This window comes from Cryptomeria japonica, chromosome 11, assembly GCF_030272615.1.
Source record: "Cryptomeria japonica chromosome 11, Sugi_1.0, whole genome shotgun sequence".
In the NCBI taxonomy this organism is placed as follows: domain Eukaryota; kingdom Viridiplantae; phylum Streptophyta; class Pinopsida; order Cupressales; family Cupressaceae; genus Cryptomeria; species Cryptomeria japonica.
In genome coordinates, this window is record NC_081415.1 from 85,847,884 (window position 1) to 85,869,751 (window position 21,868).

The window sequence follows — 21,868 nt, forward strand, 5'->3', positions numbered from 1 at the left end:
TTTACAATAAAAACTCCTTTTCATCGTTCAAATAGTTTTTCCATATGTCTCAACCTACTGCTTGCACATATTCTTGGAATTTTATCATGACTGGCTTTATCTCTTGATCAGGAGGCACAAGAGTGCTATTGAACCTATATCTACAAGTCTCAATCTAGTTGTCCACCTTCCTTATCTCATGCTTCCAATCAGCTTTGTCAGTGTCATATGCATGTATTACACAACACAATCTGCTAGCGATTTCCATATCACTTTTAGAAAATGGGAACCCATTGTACCGAAGCTGACTTTTCCAAAAAATTGTCACCATGTCAATATCCATTTTGGGACTTGTTGGTGTCTGTTTTGTCATCTACCAAACATTAGGATAGGATACCCGAAGGTATTCTATCCTCTCTTGAAAAATCACTACTGATTCCAAGGTCTATATGTGCGAACAAGCGACTTTAGTGGAATAGCTTCTTGGGTAGTGTATGCTGAAATTTTCAAGGGGGACTTACGTTTGACAAGTATTTTTGAACTGCTGGACTTAGATGGATTTAGCAATTTAGGCTCTTCTTTTTTTTGGGGGGGGGGAAATTTTATGGGATTTAGACTTTCAAAAGAAAGGGAAAAAGAGATAGGGTTCAGGAAGGCTAATCTAATCCTACGAATTCGGGAGACGGTATCAACTGGGTGCTCTCAAGAAACCAAACCTTGCTTCCCCATACTAGGGACAATTACACAAGGCCGGTGCAATCTTCAATGGGTTGTGCTTATGATCGAGATGTTGGGATGCACAGGGGATGGGCTCAGACTAACTTTGCACCGTAGAATGGAAATCATCCATTTACCAAAAGTATGAGCGGAAATACACCATCAATTGACACTTATCAAATCCTTCATTCAAATTAACAACAATGAAAGCAAATCTAAATTAATTTTAACTAAGTGTTGAGGCAATTGAAACCATGCAAATCATTCAAATAATAGAGATTACAAAGCAGCGCACATGCAATATATTATCTGGAAATGACCTTAAGCAACAATACATCAAAAACCTCACCCTTTTCAAATGAGGGGAGGCAACCTTATATAGTTTCTCAAAAATAAATGAATGGCCGAGATCAAACAGTGATCAAGGGCCAAGATTGAAAGTCCTAAACCCTAATTAGGGTTTCCCAAAATATTATTAGTTCAAGCAAATGAAAGAGTGACAAGTGGCGCAGCTGCTAATTTTACTGAGGTGAGTGGCCACTTTCCTCTTTCAAAGATTCAGCGTATCTGGACACCATGAGCTTGACCTCCTCTATGGTGACACTTGGCAAACCGCCAATTTGGAAATCGACGAGATCCACATCGTCGGCGCACGTAGCAAGGATGCCTTCCCACTCCACTACCTGGGTGAGGAAGTTGTTATCGATGGAGAGGAAGTTTGCAATCTTAGACAGATCGCCTTTGTCAGTCATCCCTGAATCTCGGAAGAAGCTTGTCTGAATCCTGGCTCTCAAGTTCTCTACTTGTAAATGCTTCTCCCTTAGGCTATCCTTCTGCCAGATCTCTGACGCCACCCGGAATACCTTGCCCAGGATCTCTCTAACCCTTGCCTCTGTCTCGAAACACTTGGTCTTCGATTTCTTCAGGACTTCAATCCAAGTGACCAGAGCATAGTACCACGTGTCGAAGTCGTACCTGTCTCCTGTCTGTATGATGCCTGCATCCACTAAGCTCTTCTTTGACATGCCTCAAATAACCTTTAGGTGAGGGAGTATTTCATTCTGAATTTCATCCATTTCTTCCCAATTGGATGATAGATCCTGGATACGATCAATCAACAAAGAAGTTGCCTCATGCACTGATACTAAGTTTTCTACTAGGGTGTCAGTGAGTATCACAGCATCTGAAATCCACTCCTTTTCTTGAGTGTATGATCCCTTCATCTCATCATAGTCCTTCATGGATCCCTGCTGAAGAGGCTGTGGTGGAATAGCTAGGACTTCATGGTTGAGCGAGCTAGTAAGATGGAGAACATACTTCCTCCACTGTTGGTTCTCTTCTTCCACTTTCTTTCTCTTTTCTTTCTCATGAGCCAGCCTTATCTTTAGAACATTATAGGATTCGTCAAAATATTGGACCTCCTGGTCCTGGGTAGGCTTACCCATCTCTATGGTGGTGATCTTGTAGTCATCTGTGGTGACATTGTCCCTAGTCTTCCCTTCTTTGGGCACTACTATCTGGACTGTCCTGAATCCGGCACTGTCTCTCTGAATCGGGGAGAACTTCCTGGCTGGTTTGGGCGGTTTAGCTGCGGCGGGCTCATTCACCTTCTCCAGGAATGTTGCGGTAGCCTCCTCGGTTGAGTGGACCTCCTTGGGAACCTTGGCCTTTATTCTTGCTCTCAGCCAATCAGGAATGGTTGATTGTTCTAGAGTATTCCGATCAAACTCATCGTCTACTTCTCCTGGGTTCGCTGGTATGCCATCCAAGAAAATTATAGGGGCTTCATCCTGTCCTCTGTCTGGAGTTCAGAAGACCTTCTCCACCACCTCCTCAGTCGGCTGAGAAAGCACTCTTACTTCATCATCACTCACATAGATGTTCATCTCTTGTTCCCCAACTATACTCTGATCAGGGGCAATGGAAGCAACACTTAGGATGGAGTGACTTTCGCTAGATTCTCTTCTTTCAACTACAGCCCTTTTCCCTGTGCATTTTGTGGAGCTTCCACCCAACTCCTTTCTCTTTCGAGATCCAACACTTTCCGGATTCCAAGCATCACCGGCGGAGGTACAAGGGTGGACGGACAGAGTATCATCCACTCCCATTAATCCATAAGTTAGAACCATACCTTTGGCCTTCAACTGTTTTGTCTTTTTAGATGCCCACCACCTTGAGTACTCAACCACTGACCTCATGAGGTCTGCTAGATCTGATTTTTCTCCCTCTGTCAAATCTATCAAGACTAAAGGTTCACTCTTCATCTTCTCAAAACCCAGCTGCTGAAGTTCTAGGCTTTCTTCCACCTGATCGGCAACTTTGAACACTTCCGTTGCTCTCACCATACTTAGAGGAATTCTTGACCAGAACCTCTTCCGGATCTCGAAACTATCGACTGCATTAGCCCAGTAGTCTTCCAGATCTAGTCTGTGCTCAAACGTTGTCCCTTCGATCTTCTTTATCCTCTGGAATGGATCGAAATCTTTTCTTGCGTTGTATTGGTAAAAGGGATACCAAGCCAGTTCTTTCTCAGCGGTAGCTGCAGCTTGTGATGATGGACATGTTTCCAGCCCATTACCAATTGTAAGTGAGGATGTGCCTGCCTTCTTCTGCTTATCCCTTTGAATCACTATATACTCCTCCAATTGTCTCACAACCTCGAGCAACACCACTCAGTTGGTAGGGTAAGTTGGAAGCTTGTGTGGGGGACCAAAGAATCCCTGAATTCGGAGGTAAGTGAACTTTGGATATTGGATGTACCAACACCCGAACCAATCGATGAAATCCATAGACTCTTGAGAGAGCCTCTGGTGCAGTCCACCTTGAAGGGTCCGGGTAATGTGCATCAAGAAGGCATCATTCACCCTTTTGAAATGGAACTTTTCCTCCATATGGAGCTGGGGATAGCAATCATATACTGGGAATTGGTTCTCCGTGTTCCCAACTTCTCCTCTGCAAGTGAGACCTCTGTACTTGTAGGTCCTGGCTAAAGAATAGAACAAGTAAGAACTCATGAAGAAAGTCCTATTTGCCTCCAGATTCCTTAGCTGGGTGTTTAAACTGTCGCTGATCATACGGGCCCAGTCTATCATTTTTACTCCATTGATTATTTCATTAATGAATTAATACATCCAAGGTTCGAATGGAGCTCCCTAAGGATTTCCTATTATTCTATTGAGCAAGACAATCATGTCCCCAATGTCCTCCTTGAAGTATGCTCGTACTAGGCTCTTTCTCTGGAGTTTAGAGGCGCCCTTCCTCGGCTTGTCTAACCAGGAATGGTTAACTATGGCATCATATTCTTCCAGGTGATCATGGTACAGACTGTCAGCTTCATCCTTGTCATATATACTGTGTTGTGGTACTCAGGGATCCTGAAGGCCTCTCTGATGGCCTCATCGCTGACATTCGCCAACACTCTTCCGTCAGGTGCAACAATATCCTTACTGATGGGGTTGTAGTGTTTGGCACATTCAACTACTAGTTCATTGCACTGCATGGTGGGGAGGAAACTGGCAGCGTGCACGATACCACTCTTCATCATTTTCCACGCAATGGTGGTAGGCACAAGGTTGTCCAGACCAAACATTCGCTTCTTAAACTCCCTCAAATTGATGTGTCCGAGGTTGGTGTCGCTGATGTTCTTCCACTTGGAAGTCATTCTTGACTCTGGAGGAGCATCTTTATCTACCTAGAACTTCATGGTGCTCAAGACCTGCAGATGAATGATAAAAACTTTAAGTTAGAAAAAATTCTGCAGAATTTCAAAAAAAATAACGGGGCCGCGAAATGACTAAGTGTTGGAAAATTTTCCATTTTTTTACTCTCATTACTTAGCCACAAAAGTTGAATTTTCGCCTCCAGACCTTCAGCCTTGAAGCTGGTTGAAGTCACCATCAAGTGTTAAAACTTTCGAAAATTTTCATACTTAGCCAAAAAAATTGAATTTTCACCTCCAGACCCTCAGCCTTGAAACTGGTTGAAGTCACTATCAAGTGTTTGAAACTTTCGAAAAAAATTTATACTTAGCCAAAAAAGTTGAAATTTCACCTCCAGACCCTCAGCCTTGAAGCTGGTTGAAGTCCTCATCAAGTGTTAAAACTTTCGAAAAAAATTTATACTTAGCCAAAAAAAGTTGAATTTTCACCTCCAGACCCTCAGCCTTGAAGCTGGTTGAAGTCCTCATCAACTGTTAAAACTTTCGAAAAAAATTTATACTTAGCCAAAAAAAGTTGAATTTTCACCTCCAGACCCTCAGCCTTGAAGCTGGTTGAAGTCCTCATCAACTGTTAAAACTTTCGAAAAAAATTTATACTTAGCCAAAAAAAGTTGAATTTTCACCTCCAAAATCATTTATTAAATTCTAGAAAAATATTCAGAAAATACACAATTTTAATTTTACCTCTAACTTGGCTAGGCTTTTCTCCAAAATATTGAGAAAATTTAGAAAAGATGCCTTTCTCCAGAAATCTGTAAGCCTTCTGCCCAAAATATTTATCCGACTTCCAGCAGATGATCTTCAAACTGACATACTTTACTAAGCTCTCCTTAGTAATTTTGAACTTCTTGGTGTAATAATGAATTTGATAATGAAGTATTTGTAGACAAGTTTTAAGAAAAACCCCTAAAATCATCCAACTCATACTTGCCATTTTGATTTAAGTTCGAAGATATTCATTAATCCTCCAATATTCCCTTTCAAAAAAAAATTTCCATTTTGAATTAATATCTTAATAAATTTTTAATAATCCCTCAATATTCTCAAAAAAAACATTCCATTTTGGATTTATTTAGAGGATTTTTTTTTTATTTAGATATTTCTTCATTTTGGATTTAATTTTGAAATCTCTGTGGATTTTGTGACATCATGTTGACTTTGTTTGACCTTCCATGTGTAGGTTGATTTTTTCGAATTTTATTTCCATCTTTTTCAAATTTTGGCAAATTTAGCCAACCTCTCCAAGGTATGGCGAACTTTGATGTTGACTCCTTCATGGCCTCTTCATGGCTTCCTTCATGGCTTCCTTCTCCCTTGGGTGGACTTTGGAGTAGGCACCTTCCTTGGTCTCCTAAGGTGGGCGGCCTTTAGGCCTTGCACCCACATGACCTCCTAAGGTGGGGCGGACTTTGACTATGACACCCATGGACCCTCCTGGCTTATGGCGGACTTTGGAGGTTGCTCCCAACTTGGCAAGCTTGGGTAGACTTTGTTGTTGGCCCCTTCAGACTTGGGCGGACTTTGGAGTCTTCTCCATCTTGGTCTCCTATGCCTTGGGCAGACTTTAACCCATGCTCTTCCATGACCTCTTTAGGTGGGGCGGACTTCAGGCAAGGCACCCACACGGCCTCCCTAAGGCATGGCAGACTTCATGCAAGGCTCCTTCATGGCCTCTTCAACCTTCATGATGGGGTTTGAACCTGTAGGAACACTTCAAAACCCTTGTTAGCTAGACTTGGAAGAATTTTCAAAGAAATTTCAAAATTTCACAATAGAATCTAATTTAATCGGATTAACTTGAAATTTGAAATCCGTGCTTAGGTGGATCATCTGAAAAAGCAAAAAGCCTAGAATCTAGGGTTTTCAGCTTTTTAGGTCAAAACTTGGAATTTTCGAGATCTGGTCGAAGCCGGTCGATGGTGCAAGTGTAAACCCTAGGTTTGCATCCCAGAAAAAGCAAAAAAGCCTAAAATCTAGGGATTCAGCTTTTTTAGGTCAAAACTTGGAATTTTCGAATTCCGGTCGAAGTAGGTCAGTGGTGCAAGTGTGAACCCTAGGTTTGCATCCCGAAAAAGCAAAAAGCAGACATCCTAAAAAATAGGAAAAACTTTCTAAAAATAGCCATACCGGAGATTGGGCTAAAAATGCCAAAAACGAAACTTCCTAAAAAATAGGAAAAAAGCAAAAAGCAAACTTTCTAAAAATAGAAAGTTGTCCAAATTTGTTCAAATCAATTGCGATCTTTGTCCTTCGGCCTCTCTAAGCACTCTGGTGGCCTTCACACTTCGGAATCACATAACTTGCAAAAACTAACTTTCAATCGTCAGGGCCTGAAATGCTCTGAACTGGACAAGGCTTGGTGAAACTGCAGCAAAAGGTCACAGGACAGTAACAAAATCCTAGAAAGCAGGAAAAGAGAGGGTTCCCATTTGCAATGGGGCGATGTGTGGAAAAGGTCACAACAGGACTCTTGTCACCAATCATATTCTCCAAGAGCAGCAAACAGCTGTCTCTAATGTATTCAATAGCATTTTCACAATCCTCCCATCCTTCATCAATAGTGCTCAAAAGGTCGCTTTTAAACCTTAGACCCTGATACCATTCCTTGATAGTGCTAAATTCATGAGGCTTTGTAATAAGATGTCCTATGGGAATCTCAATGAAGGTCCACACCAAAGCTGTCAAGAGGGGAAGAGCAACATTGACTAATCTGTCAAACTTTTCCAAGTGATCCCTAAGGCTCTCCATTGATTGGATATTCGGATCCATTTCACACTACAGGGTCATCAATTCCTTGAGCACGTTGTTTCCTTATGCAGTCAACTTTTCGAACCATGCCTTTGTTATTTTGGTGCAGGCTCTCATCTCTTCAAATTCAGCTGTCGTTCTTTGTGCAAGTGCTATGGGAGGGACATAAGATTCTTCTACATGTTGCAATGACCTGAGCAAATGATCAATGTACCTCTTAGTCTGTTCAGCCCGAGCCTTGTACATTTCCTTTTCTTTTGTTTCTTATTTTAACCTTCTGAGTATTGCATCGGAAGAGTCCCCCAACTCCTCAACCTCTTGTTCCCTTGTTGCCCTCCCCATGTCTAATAATAAGATCTTCTAATCCATGGGGATGAACTCTTCAACTAATTTATCTGAAGGTGGAACAACAATGTGCACAACCCAACTTTCCTTGGTCTTGGGTTGTCCTACTCTTGCGAATAAGTCATCAAGACTTAGAGATGATGTTCTTGCTAATGCTTTCTCTCCAATTCGAGTTTGCAACCATGTGGGAGGCGTTGATTGACCAGTGGTGACCATTACCCCTTTTCCTTGCTCTTCAAAAATGGCAACTAGTCCAACGTTTATACTCTTTTCCTTATCTATGGAAGGAGGTTAATTTTCAGTAGTATCTTGATCCTTCCCTCCAATTGAACTCTCACCAACTTCGTTCAAAAGCTCTCGATGCACTTTTGTTTCTTGTTGTTTCGTCCCTTTATCTGTGTCCTCTTCTCTATTGCCTGACCCCACAGGTGGGATTTCCCCTTCCTCGCTCTCATTAGCTGGGTGCTCTAGGTCAAAAAATTTCACTTCTTGCTGCTAGAGACTTGGCTCTCCTGGGTTGGCTGCCTCTTCAAGGAGTGCCTCCATTTGCTGCACAGAAGTAGGCATGCACTCCATATCAGCTACATTTTTTGCAGCAGTGGAAGCCTCTTGGGAGGCAATTGTAGTTGAAGGTCTTCTTATCTTCAACTTCTTTCAACTTGGACCCTTAGGTGATGAGTTTTTCTTCCTCGTGGACTTCTTAGCTACCTTTTGTTCTTTGATGGCCTTCTCCTTTTTCCTCTGCTTCGGAGGCTCTTCTTTGCTATCTCCATTTTCTTCATCCTCTTGAGCTGCAACCTGGGCTTCTTCATCACTTTTGGAGGAATGTGATTCAAAGCCTCCCATCAGGTTGTATGTGAGCTTTACACCCTCACGCATTAATTCTTCGGTTTGTTGGTGTATCCAACCATACTTATAGGTTGTTTCCATCTTCCTTTTGGCTTTAAGTGTTTATTGGTGGGTTTTCTAGTAGAGGCTCCTACAAGGATTTTCCAAGATCCTTCGAGGAGGGAAATCCCACCCTCTACATTAACAGTTTCTAACCCTTCTCCTTTTTTAGAAATCATGGGGGACTCCCAAACTAGTTCTTTATCCTTCTCCACTCTCTTAGCACCTGGGATTCAGTGTCTATCAACTAGGTGACCAAATCAATTGCAGTTTTGACAAAAGAATCTAGCATTTTCATAAACAATAGGTTGATTTCATTGACCAAACTTAGAGTTTGCTGTGATTTTATGAAGAGGGGGTTTATTTCAACATTGACACATAATTTGGCAAACACCAATCTCAACTTTTGAAGGATAACTTTGTCAATAATAACCAGAAGACCAAAGGAGTCAGCAATGCTTTTGAGGATATTAGGACTCCAAAATTCCAAGAGGAGCCTTGGAAGATGTACCTAGGTCAAGGAAATCCTTCCCAGGTCCACCGAAGGGTCAAACCCAAGTTTATATTTACATAATGAGAGCCCATTACAATTTTCTTTATCAAAGAACCAGGGACCTACTAATAGGACCTTAATCAGGTCTTCTTTAATTCCAAAGCTAAATAAAAAGAGGCCATCTACCATGGCACTAGAAAACACACTTCCTTTCAGTTTCTAGACGCTACTAGACCAATGCAGGACCAAGTCTATGTTAGGTCTAAAGGAGAAGAACTTAACAACAAGAGTGTTTTCCATTCTTGAGGTAGCTTCATCTGTGAAGACGTCTAGGAGAGAGACCTCTGTATCTTCTTCAAACACTTTAACAAAGGAGGTCACTGAGTTGCAATGATTTTTGGGTTCCCACCAATAAGTTTGTCAACCCACAAGGTGGGGGCCACCCCATCAAAGAAAGATTCTATAGTCTGAGCATATAGATCAAATAAGGGTCTATTTTCTGCCAAATATTCCTCCCACACAATTACTAAAGGAACAGGGGAAGAATTAAGTACTCCTAGAACAGCTTTCAAAGCTGTCTTTTCAAGGTTGTCCATAACAGCACGGTCTCCAAAGCTCAAATTAGTGACCTGGGGAGCTCGCAAGGATCCCACCTCCATGATTACCATACCACAGAACCTGCCTAGGTTGCAGAAAATTTTGGAAAGTTGCAAAGTACATTTAATTAATCTTTTGTCTTTTTACAAATTTATTTTTCTATCAATATATGAGATGAGAGTTTCTATGTTAAGGGTTCTTTATTTGTTGGTAAAGTTGAATGGCTTAAATGAATTTATAAGGGATCAAGTCTTGTTGAGTATAAGGCTATCGACATCATAAGGGATGAAGTTTCATATATTTGACAAGAGAAGCAATTAACTGAATGCATGGTTCAAAAACTAATAAAAGCTCATTTCTTTGGCAATTTCTGTCAGAAACATCTACACAAATATGTAATACACAAAGTACAGCATCATTATTACATAAACAGAAGCATTAACAAATAAACATTAGCATAGAATAAAGACAAAATTTGAAGAATAATTTTCTATTCTCTAAAAATAAGCATAGGTAGAAGATATTATTAGTTATTTCTACTAAATTAAGTCAAATTATATATGTCAGAAGATTTTACTTAAATTGAATCATTTATTTCAAAGAAAATCACTTAAGTGAAATTGCTTATAGTTTCCAACGGTTCCATTAGTAACACCTGCAAAAGTAAATTCTAATGGCTCTAATCACAATTCATTGACATTTCCATTTACTAATTCCGGCTGAATTTTCATCAAGTCACTTTCTTGCAGAAGATTCCAAATTTAAAGCTGCTAGATTTAAGTAAGCATGCTTATTTCTTGATAATTATCATTAGCAGTTGTTTGCTAAATGTTAGTCAACTTAGTGATTTAGCAGAAATTTCATAAGTAGTTTCTGCTAGATTGAAATCAAAAGAATCATTTCACAGAAGATCCAATAAAAGTAAATAGAAGTCCAAACGCTGTAAACTAAAACCCAAATCGATGGATCTATGGCACTCAGATCTAATATATTCTGCAAAAGTACATTTATTAAATTCTTTATTTTCTGTAGTCCAATCTATGCTACAAAAGTAAGTCTGATGAAAACCTCATTTTCCTTTACTCTTTTAAAAATTTTAACCCTGAGGGAAGAATAGTTACCAGGTATCATGGACCTTTCCTTTACTTTCCTTCCTAATAGCTCACCTTTACCACATTCTTTTTTTATCCTCAGGTGATTCACGGGCACTGAGCCAGCTGTGGCTCAAAGCTGGGTCTTTTGCCGGAAAATGACAAGTATCTACCAGTAGACCTAGCTCAGAGGACCTACCAAATTCTCCCTAATACAGGATCCTTTATCCTTACATAGACCAAAACAACTTCAAAAATAAAATAATCTCAAAACAAATATAGGTGCTAAAGGAAAAACATATATATCAAAACAATTCACAGAAGAAAACACAAATGCATTTCAAGAGGCATCAAACAACAAAAAGATAAAACTTTGCAGATCTACAAATAACAAGGATTTGGAAGATTATTATTTTCAAAACAGAGAGTAAACTAATCCAATGAAGAAAAATTGGAAGAAGTACATACTTCTGAGACGATAATTTGTTCTGTCTCAACTCTATCCGCGCTCAACAATCTGTTGCCGGTGCTTTCGACAGCCATACCGCCTGAGCTGGCAATAAATTGTGGACGCTCTTCGGGAGCCATGGCTGATAATATAATGAAAAAGAATTATTTAACTTTGAAGTTTGAGGTGGCGACGCTCAAGATTTAAATACCATCTCAGAGTCGCAATTATCTGAGACCCCAATTGTAGAGAAATTCAACAAAATATAAACAATCAGCATCACACAAATCAAATCAAAATAAATGAAACTGATACTTAAGGCAATTTTATGTATATCCGCACAAAATAATCCTAATGCCTTGTTAATACTCAAACGATACTGACTACATAAATGATAGAAGAAAAATACTCAATACGACAAAGAAAACAAAACATATATATAAAAGTATTTGTAAATAAAATAAGCAGTAAAATTGACAATATTTTCAAGGTTATGAGGCTAAAATTCTTGAGTCTAAAATACTACCCTAATCTCAAATCACCTCGACACTGCCCTGACGATAAAACCCTAGATAGAAAGCTTGATCACACTTATGTACATATATAACATTATTTTCTTAAAAATACTCCAAACAGTAAAACAAAGAATAGAAAACTTAAATCATACCTATCAACGAAAGAAAGATAAAAAGAATCTCTCCTGCAACAATTAAAATGATCAACAACGGTGAAGCAGTCAACTGTAAATTACAACTTCCCGAAAGAAAAAAAGCTTGAAATTAAAACTTATTTCTAATCGATCCTATTCTGCGGACTAATATTTAAATGAAATGATTCGACCTACTTTAACCAAAGAAGTTATAATTTACAAAAGAAATGGTTCGGCCTTCTTTGGAGCAAAGAAGTTATAATAAACTAAAATAATACCGCACCAAATAAATCCTGAACACAAAAAATTCTGATTGAAGGATAAAAATCACAAAAAACACGAAGCTGCGCGGAGATTTTCCTCGACTTCAAAAGAAAATATAGAAAAGGATTATTTACTGAATAGACTGGAAAATATTTGACTCAAATAGCTCCGATTACCGTTAAATGCACCCAAAGAAGATCAACTGATCTGTTTGGTGTGGATTTAAATTTACAAGTAAACAGAGTCGTGTTCTCAATTTTAATTAGCCACGAAACTGAAATTTAGCTAATGAGAAAGCTGCGCTCGCAACAAAAAAAAAATATACTGCAAATAAAATTCCCGCCGCATGAAGTCAGAACTGAATTCGATCTTTCATGAAATAAATTTTACATCTAACTTAACAGTACAATTGAACAGAAGAAAATCGAAGAACAGAGAAATAATAAGTACCCGAAATCAATCTAACACAATTCTAGTCTCTCTAGGCTGTATTTTGCGCGTAGAGATCCTGAATTGTGTTATGTATTTTGACTCTTTCTGTGCTGTAAAGAGCTAACGGAAGAAGAAAGCTTAAATAGAGCCTTTTTTTCATGGCCACTGTGGACGGGTGGGGCCCGCCGATTACATAAAGAGACAAATGAGAGATTTCGAAACTAGAGATATCGAAAGGAGGTAGGTAGCGAAGTACTGTTCTTATTTTCATCATTTTTTTTAATAGTAGCAGTTGTGTTTCTGTTCTCGTTTCAAATTGTGCATGCAGGTGGGTCCCACGAAGACATTCGCTTTAGTCGGTCGCTTTCGAATTTGTTCAATGGAGGTGGTGTTATGCATCACTATTGGACCATATTCTGCGGTACTTCCTCATATAAATGACTTAGTTACGGCTACTATTTTAGTAAGATTCCCATATACAAATTGGAATGGCTACATATTGGACATAAATTTGACGGTCAACCCTGTCCGTCTTTCAAATATTATTAAATACCTTTATCGAAATTTAATAATTTATTTTTAAAAACTATTATATTTAATATTAAAACACCAATATAATAGACGGAACGCGGAAAAGATCTTTTGGACCCCACAACGATTAAATTTGATGGTCGTATGCTCTTTGTACTTTACAGTCTAGCCAAATTGTCTTAGAATATTGTACTTTGCCATTTTTGTTTTAAGAAATATTTGTTTGACCCTAGGAGCTATTTATGCGTTTTCCTTTTCAATAGGTAGAGTCAAATCTTTAATCCACCTAAAATTCGAATTTCTGGAAAGTCATTTAAAAAAAAAATTAAATATATTTATTTGTAGAGGACAAACTATAAAGAACCATACCTTTTGTTTTATTAATTAAATAATTAAATAAACAAGTGCCTCACTAGTACTTGCCTCTAGTTTTGTCTGAACTAATTATAATTCTAATTTTAATAAATTTATTATATTTAAATAATATATTTCTATTAATTATATAATTATTTTTATTTATATATTTATATAATTATAATTATTACTTAATTTATTAATGATAATTCTTACATGGAATTCAGCAGTAAAATTATTTACTTAAATAATATATTTTATTATTACATTATTATGTAATAATAATAATCCTAATAATTATATAGATAAAATCTCACTCAAACATCTAAATCATTTATTAATTTATAGTTTATATTTTTAATTCTTAGGGAAAGGGTATCAATAGTGGACATAGTTAACTTCGCGCACATAGAACTTTCAATTTATTGTTTTTTGTTGTCTTCATATACGACTTAACTATTTATAACTAAGAATCCGACTTCTAGATAGTAATGATGCACACTGTGGAAATCGTTATGTACAAAAGTCAAAAAGTGATCATTTCATGAAAATAAATAAATAAATAAAAGTAAAAAATAAAAACCCTTCGACACCCGTCAAATCCTTGGCATGAATTTTATAGGCTCGTTTTCGTAGGTGTCCATGGAGCAATCTAAACATATCTTCGGACAGGAGTCGATGGCCTTGTTTGCATTTAATTCCCTGCTTTAAATTATGACTTAGAACTCGCCAATAATTTGGCTTGCCTTGTTTGCATTTAATTCCCTACTTTAATTATGACTTAGGACGCTCTCTCCAAATGAATCGCCAAAAATTTGGCTTTAGACTCAACTTTATAAGTCATATAACTTTATACAAAAGAGACAAGATCACCCGGAAGCATTGGAAATGATAAACTTAGAGTCAAAGAATATATTGTGACATTTTTGGAGATATCCTATCTTACAATTTATGTCAAATTTTATTTATTTTTGAAAATCTATTTTAATTTTAAATAATAATTTTTCGAAATATTAATTATTATTATTATTTTATTAGATTAAAAAAGTAGTCCACTTCCAATCTCAACTTAATGTTTGGCTTCTTCATGAAAAACTTCCTTTTAGACATTAATCATTATTGATTCAAACAAATTTCTATTTGAATTTCTTATAGCATCCATTAGTCTATGTAATATTTATAAATGATAAATGAATATAAAAATAGATTTATTTTGAAAAAAAAATTAAATTAAATAATAATTAGTAAAATAAAAATTTATTTTAAACTATCTTTTTCTTATCAAAGAATTTCAATATTATAGTAATTAATAATTTATAAATAAAATTAGGTGAATCAAGATTAATAATTATTCTTAATAAGTTCAAGGGGTTGAGCTTAACTGGTTAAAACATTGGGTTTTCATTCTGGAGACCCAAGTTCAATTCTCAATAGGGACATCTGAAGTGGAAAATTCTAAGGTGTGACTACTGTGTCCCTGGTTCATAGCTCCAGTCAAAAGCTATTCAAGCTTTGGCCAATTACCGATCAAAAAATTATTATTATTATTATTATTCTTAATAATAAAATTGTTCTTTTCATGTAATGATTATTATGTAATTACTTTTAAATTACATTTATTAAATAATTTTTTAAACTACTTTCTATTAGTAACATAATTACAATATTAAATCATTTTTTTAGCTCCCTACAAGGGAGCCGAGTAATTACAATATTAAATCATTTTTTCTAGCTCCCTACACGAGAGCGGAGTTGGCTTGAGTTTTGGGTTTGCTCCTCAAGCTCTTGGGTTCAACTCCCTCGTAGACCTTAGCTCGCCTCTCTCCTAAGGATAACAAAAAATAAATCATTTTTTTTTTAACTAATTCATGATAAATAATTATATGAACAATCAAAAATGATATATTTACTTAAGAATTATTATCTAACTCTTAAAAAATTATATATTTATGAAAGAAAACTAACTTTTATTGTGGTTATTAAGAAAGTATAATAAAGTAGTTGGCCCTATTAAATACTAAATAAAATCTATAAATACTTAATTATATATTATTTTTATTTTTAAGATTTTAATAATTAAAATATTATAATATATAATTAATGTTTAAGCTTTATTATATAATGTATTGACCTTTTTAATACATTCTATTTTTTATTATAAATTTCAAAAAAAAAAAATTTAAACTTTTCAAACTTTAGATTTTTCGATTTCTTTTAAATCTAACATATATAAATAGTAGAAGGAAAATATGGCGTGAGGAGCAGAGGAGCAGCGGTGCACAACACAGGAGTGCGAAGGGCAGCAGGGAGACAGGCAAGCTCGCTGGGATCGGTGGGGTGGAGATCCAAACAACGACGGACGCCTCGCAACCTATAGAAGATCGAGCGATGAAATTGTTCGCGAGGTTCCCATGGCAGAATTTCGGGAGAAAATCAACAATGGACGGAAAGCCTACGATAACTACTGGGATGTAAATTACACATCAACAATGGACCCGCGACCGCAGTGGGTTTTTTAGAATGGCTCTTGGGTGGATTAATGTGGTTGCCACGTTGCGGAGGCCCGACACTATGGGAGAACTTGGCCATCGCAGAGTAGGGTGTTTAGCGCAGGAGGTTTGCAGAACAAAATAGGACCACCTTCACAGGTAAGAGGTTCCCACAGCGCAATGCAAAACCCAGGCACCTTAGATCCAGGAACCGCGGGTATGGGCAGTTTCGGCAAAATGCGGACACATCCGACAATTGGCAAACCAAAAACCCTAGAAATTTGAAGGTGCAGACCAGTAAAGAGTGGAGAAGGAAGCCCCCCTCTACGATATCGAAGGAAACACAAGCGGAGGTATTGGTTGCGTCGAGTAAGTCCCTCCCGATTAAAATTCATAAGGACGGTATTAAACAAACAATTGAAAAGTATCAAAAGGTTAGTTTGATAGTCAAATCGGGTGAAGGCCATCTGGAATTAAAGAAATTATTTGATTGGTGTTGAATTTCCAACTGCAAAAATTACCAAATGATTTTTTCATGATAATTTTATCGTCAGCACATGAAAGAAATGTCATCCTCAGCCAAGGTATGCAAAAGATTGACAGGTTTACATTAACTATGGACAAATGGATCCCAAACTTCAATCTATGGGAGCACGAACTTAAAAACCATTCAGTATGGATTAGATTGTACAATCTTTCAGTAGAATAATGGGATTACGATATTTTGAAAGATATTGGGAAGGAATTGGGTAGCCTTGAAGTATTAGAATGGATCATTGCAGATGAAGTGAGCGGGAACTATGTCAGACTATGCATAGGTAATCATCCCTTTGATGCAATCCCACAGGAGATCAAAATTCACACAGATTGGGGATTCTAGAAGAAAAAGGTTGTTCAGGAAAAAGTTTTGAACCCACTCCCGGATGGTGACAGTGGCAGTTTTCAATCTCCCAATAAGGATTGGTAGGAATGCAGCAACATAGGGGCCTTGGTTCAGCACCTAGAGGGGAATGCCCCATGCACAAACAAGGAATCAATTGAGGATTGACCCAACGCTAATCAAAGGACAAATGCGGACGTTCCCCCAACTGCAGTAGCCACTCCGAAGGATAATAAATAGGACAATCAGATGGCATGTAATGACGAACTACGTGAGGAAGGCCAATCACGGGGTATGTTGTGAAAGCAACCAGCCCAGGGTTGGAACAAAGTGGGCTATCAGAAAACCAAATATCCCAGGAAAATGTAGAGTCAAGAAAGCCATATGTGGAAGGTACAGACTCCATGCATCAGGAAATGGAAGACACAAGTCAACCAGATGGCAAAATATCAGATTGGCCAACAGAGGAGGAAGGGGAGAGTCAGATTCAGACAGGGAGGATGTCATGGAGGATGAGCAGGTGAACATTGGAGAGGAGTTGAGCATCAAGCAGGCTCCCTCTTTGCTGAAGAAGCCTTTTATCATGACAAAATAGAAGAGGGGAGCCAAGACTAATGCAGCAAAGTTGGCCGTGGCTGCAAAAGCTAAGGGTCAAATGAAACTAAAAAACAGGAAGGGATATGCCCTTCCTGAAGAACAATGAGGGTCCTAACGCAGAACGCTAGGGGCTTAAATGACCCTAGCAAGTGGTGCTTAATCAAGCGCCAAATAGACATGAACAAGGCAGATATAATATTGTTGCAAGAGACTAAGTGGGATAAGGAAGAAAGCGTGAAAAGAATGAGAACATGGAAGAAGTGGGAAGGTCTTCTGTGGAAGCTATTGATGCATCAGGTGGCATTGTTGTAATCTAGAACCCAATGACTACTTCCTATTCATTAGAAAGAAGTAGCCTATTTTGGACGAGTGTGAATTGTAGAGAGCTAAGCCAAAATAAGGTATATAGGGTAATCAATGTGTATGGCCCCATCTCCACTATAGCCAAAAGGATCCTATGGAGGGAAATCAATTTATGGCTGGACTTGATCACAGATTTTCCCATTATAGTAGGGAGTGATTTCAATGAAACACTGGACAACTTAGAAAAACAAGGAGGAATGAAAAACATCTTGAGAGTACAACAAGACTTTCAAGCATGGGTTGACAGCAACAACATCAAAGAAATTGTATCTAAAAATGGCAGATTCACTTAGACAAACAGGAGAAAAGGTTTCACTAGCATAGCTGAGAAACTAGATCGTTTCTTCATCACAGGAAGTTGGGATGAGGTACAAGATACCTTTGAATCTACAATTCTATCATTCACGGGTTTTGATCACTTCCTAGTGCAGTTGGTCATTAATGCTACCCCCCTCAAAGGCGGGACTCCTTTTCTCTTTGAGAACATGTGGTTGAGAGACGAGTCCCTCTGGGAATTAATCAAAGGTTGGTGGAACGAGGTTAAAATGCAAGATAAGTCTAAGATGTATCAATTCAGCCAAAAACTCCTCCACACAAAGAGGAAGCTCAAGGAGTGGAATCAGAACAACTTGAAGGACATTTTCAAAGAGAAATCTCAGGTGGAGGGTGAGACTAGTTGTCTGAATGACAAAGTGATAGAACAAGATATGGGGCCTGAGGAATTTGAATTGGAACAGAAATTGAAAGCAAAGCCCCTAAAACTATTAAAGAGGGAAGATATTTTCTGGAGACAGAAGTCCAGAAAAACATGGCTCGAGGAAGGGGACAAAAATACCAGGTACTTCCACAAATCAACTTTGGAAAATAGAGGCAGAAATCAGTTAACGGAAATAATCAAGGAGGACAGTTTTAGAGCACAAACAACAAAAGAGGTAAATCAGGCAGTTGTTGGATACTTTTAGGGTATTTTCAACCTTGACTTAGTAGACAATGTGTAGGAGAGACTCAAATTTCTTAGTCACATCCTGACCCTAATCCGTGAGGAAGATAATAGAGAACTTTTCAAAGTCATTATTCTGGAGGAAACAAAAAAGGTTGTGTTTCAGTTAGGGGTAGACAAAGGGCCGGACAGTTTCCCTGCAAAGTTCTACCAAACCTTCTGAGAAATTATAGGGACAGACTTACACAAGGTTGTGGAGAAGTCCAGATGGAAAAAGGCAATGCTAGGTGCTTTCAACCACACCTTTCTGGCGTTGATTCCAAAGAAAAAGAAAATCCAGATGATGTTGGATTACAGAGCTATAGCATTATGCAATGCAATTTACAAGATTATCACTAAGATCATTGCAAATAGGTTAAAGAAAGTACTTAACAAGATCAAGATGAGAAGAGTGGTTTTTCCCCAGGCAGATCGATTGTGGAAGGAATTATCATTTTCGATGAGCCAATCCATTCTTCAAGAAAGGCAAGGAGTCCAACCATGATAATCAAGTTGGACATACTCAAAGCTTATGACCTCGTTGGCAAACAATTTTTATCATGGTCCTTCAAAAATTTGGGTTTAGAGACGAATGGACCAGCTGGATAGCGAATTGCATCTCGAACTCCAAATTCCCAGTGCTTGTAAATGGGGTTGCTTAAGGCATCTTCCCATCTTCTAGGGGATTAGGGCAGGGGGACCCTGTATCCCCATTTTTTATCATTATAATGGCTAAGGCACTTGGCAGAACCATCTAGTACCAGAGGACGATGGGTAGGTGGAAAGGCATTGAAACTTGTCCAGGCTTGGATGCCACTACCCATCAACAATTTGTAGATGATACCATCCTTTTTGGGAAAGCGCACAAGGCTGAAGCTAAAACCATCAAAGAGACACTGGATAGCTACACAAAATTGTCAGGGCAAAGCTTCAATTGGTGAAAGTTAGAGGTTTTTTTTCCTCAACATTCAGCCAAGCTTACAGAGAGACATAGCCATAATCATAAACCTAAAGATTGCATGCTTTCCTGAGAGATTTATAGGAATCCCATTGTTTGGAGGAATCAACAAAAAAGGTTATTGGGACAATATTATCACAAGTTGCAGGAAGAAAATGGATTTATGGAAGGGGAAATGGCTATCATCGACTAGTAGGATCCTCATGAACAATTCAATTCTTTCGGCTATTCTTATCTTCTCTATGTCTTGTATGAAAATCCCTAAGGCCATAGAAGAAGCTACAACCCAAACAGTGAGAAAAAAAAATTGGAACGACCCAAAGGATCAGAAAAAAAATCCCCCTACTATCTTGGGAAAGATTTTGCAAACCCTTTGGAGCTAAAGGCACAAGAATCAAGGAAATCCATAACATGAATTTAGCCATGGGAGCTAAGCTGGTATGGAGCTTATACTGAGATGGAGAGAGGAAGTGGGTCCAAATCCTAAGAAGGAAATATCATATTTTAATGACACCATTAGAATCTTGAGCACTCTCGACCCTCCACATGGATCAGCCATTTGGAATTTCATCTTGTAATGTAGGGAAATCATCACAAGACACATCACATGGGAAGTCCATGATGGACGAAGTGCCCATTTTTGGGAAGACTCATGGGAAGGTCAACCTACCATCTACACTATTTTGAAATTGGACATAATAAAAAATGAAACAACTAGGATATGGGGAAGATAGCTAAGTGACTATGGATATGCGGACAGAACCAATGGCAAGCAGGAGTAGAAATGGAAGTCATTGGCAAAAGTGCGGGCTCCGAAGGAACAAAAAGAAAAATTAATCAAAATCCTAGAAGCAAAAGGGATCATTTGGATAAGTCTGAAAGATGAAATCTGTTGGAGTGCATCAAGAGATGGGGAATACAAAGTTGGGATTGGCTATAAGGTGCAAATTGCAATAGTGCAAGATCCACTCTGGCCCAAGAAACTACTATGGGGAAATGCTTGCTCCTCACAATCAGGGGCATTTGCATGGTTGGCCATCTAGGGTCAGATACTCACACAAGATAGACTAAACAAGATTGGAATCATCGGGCCAGGGTGAGGTCCTCTATGCAAGAAGCAGGTTGAAGACGCGAATCATCTAAATTTCTATTATGCCCATATGTTGGTATTTGCTGGAACTACTTCCTCCAGAAGTTAAATCTGCAAATCCCTAAATCAAGGACCCTTGAGGAGTGGTTTGATGTGTGGTCATCGCAACATCGAAAGAGTGTCTTTGACAATATATGGCAGGTCATCCTATCAATGGTGGTCTTAGAACTGTGGAAGGAATGAAACAAATGGGTCTTTAGAGGAGAATCCATGGCTAGAGAATGACTAATAAGAAAAATGGAGACTTCAGTCATCGAGCTAGTAAACAGTGCGGTGAGGTTGAAGTCATCAAAAAACAAAACATTCACTCTATAGGATGATATCATGACTATTGTATTCAACGGACTCTCTATCCTAACATTGTCTAGCCTCTTGGATGATAGCTGCAAAAGGAAGGCTCGTGCTGAAACTCGTTGGACGGCTCCAGAATCGGGTTGGATTAAAGTAAAATTTGATAGTGTCACACGGGGGAATCTTGGTCCTAGCGGCATTGGAATTGTTATTAGAAACGACAGAGGAAACACCTTGACAGAACACAGTGAATTCATTATAAATAATACAAATAACATAGCGAAAATTAGAGCAACCATGAAAGGAATAGAGTTGGGATTGCAACTTGGAGGGAGAAAGATTCACCTGGAAGGCGACTCTGTGATTGTTGTAAACGCAATTCGGCAGAACTCAACACCAGACCGGAAAAACAACAGATGAGTAAAACAAATAAGAAATCATATCGGAGGTATGGATGACTTCAAGAATCAACCACATCTACCGAGAAGGTAACTCAGTGGCAAATGAATTAGCAAAGAGGGCCATTGTAGCGGATGTTGAGGAAGTAATTATCTAAGTGATGATATACAATTACCATTCCACACGAGAAACTAGTGTGGAGTATGTGAGAAATAGTTGTTCTTTTCTCACAAATACTCCTCTTGGTACTAAAATCATCTAGAGCAGCCCACGCTAGGAGAATGTAAAAGGAAGCGGAGGTGCGACAACTACCATTGGACCTACGCAGCCCTCTATTTACAGAGTTGTGTGGTCCATGTGACAAGAAGAAAGGAAGGATAATCTAAGGCCAGGTCATCTGGTGTACCTCTTGATATCTCAGCCTGTGAAAGATTTTTTGTCAAAATGTTTAACAATGGGTATGTTTAGTAGCTTCAGTGTGGGGATATATATTGTAAAGGGACATATA

The 21,868-nt window shown here is 38.3% G+C and overlaps 1 protein-coding gene across 1 annotated transcript in view; it reads right to left on the bottom strand.

Moving 5' to 3' along the window:
- Window positions 1-12,587, bottom strand: part of LOC131079328 (metal transporter Nramp3) — a 106,111-nt gene extending 93,524 nt beyond the window's left edge. Inside the window, exons 1-2 of the mRNA XM_058017233.2 lie at window positions 12,388-12,587; window positions 11,045-11,166 (exon numbers count right to left, since the gene is read on the bottom strand). Of these exons, the coding sequence (XP_057873216.2) occupies window positions 11,045-11,164 (120 nt within the window). The 5' untranslated portion in view covers window positions 11,165-11,166; window positions 12,388-12,587. The remainder of the gene's footprint in view (window positions 1-11,044; window positions 11,167-12,387) is intronic.
- Window positions 12,588-21,868: the final 9,281 nt, after the last annotated feature.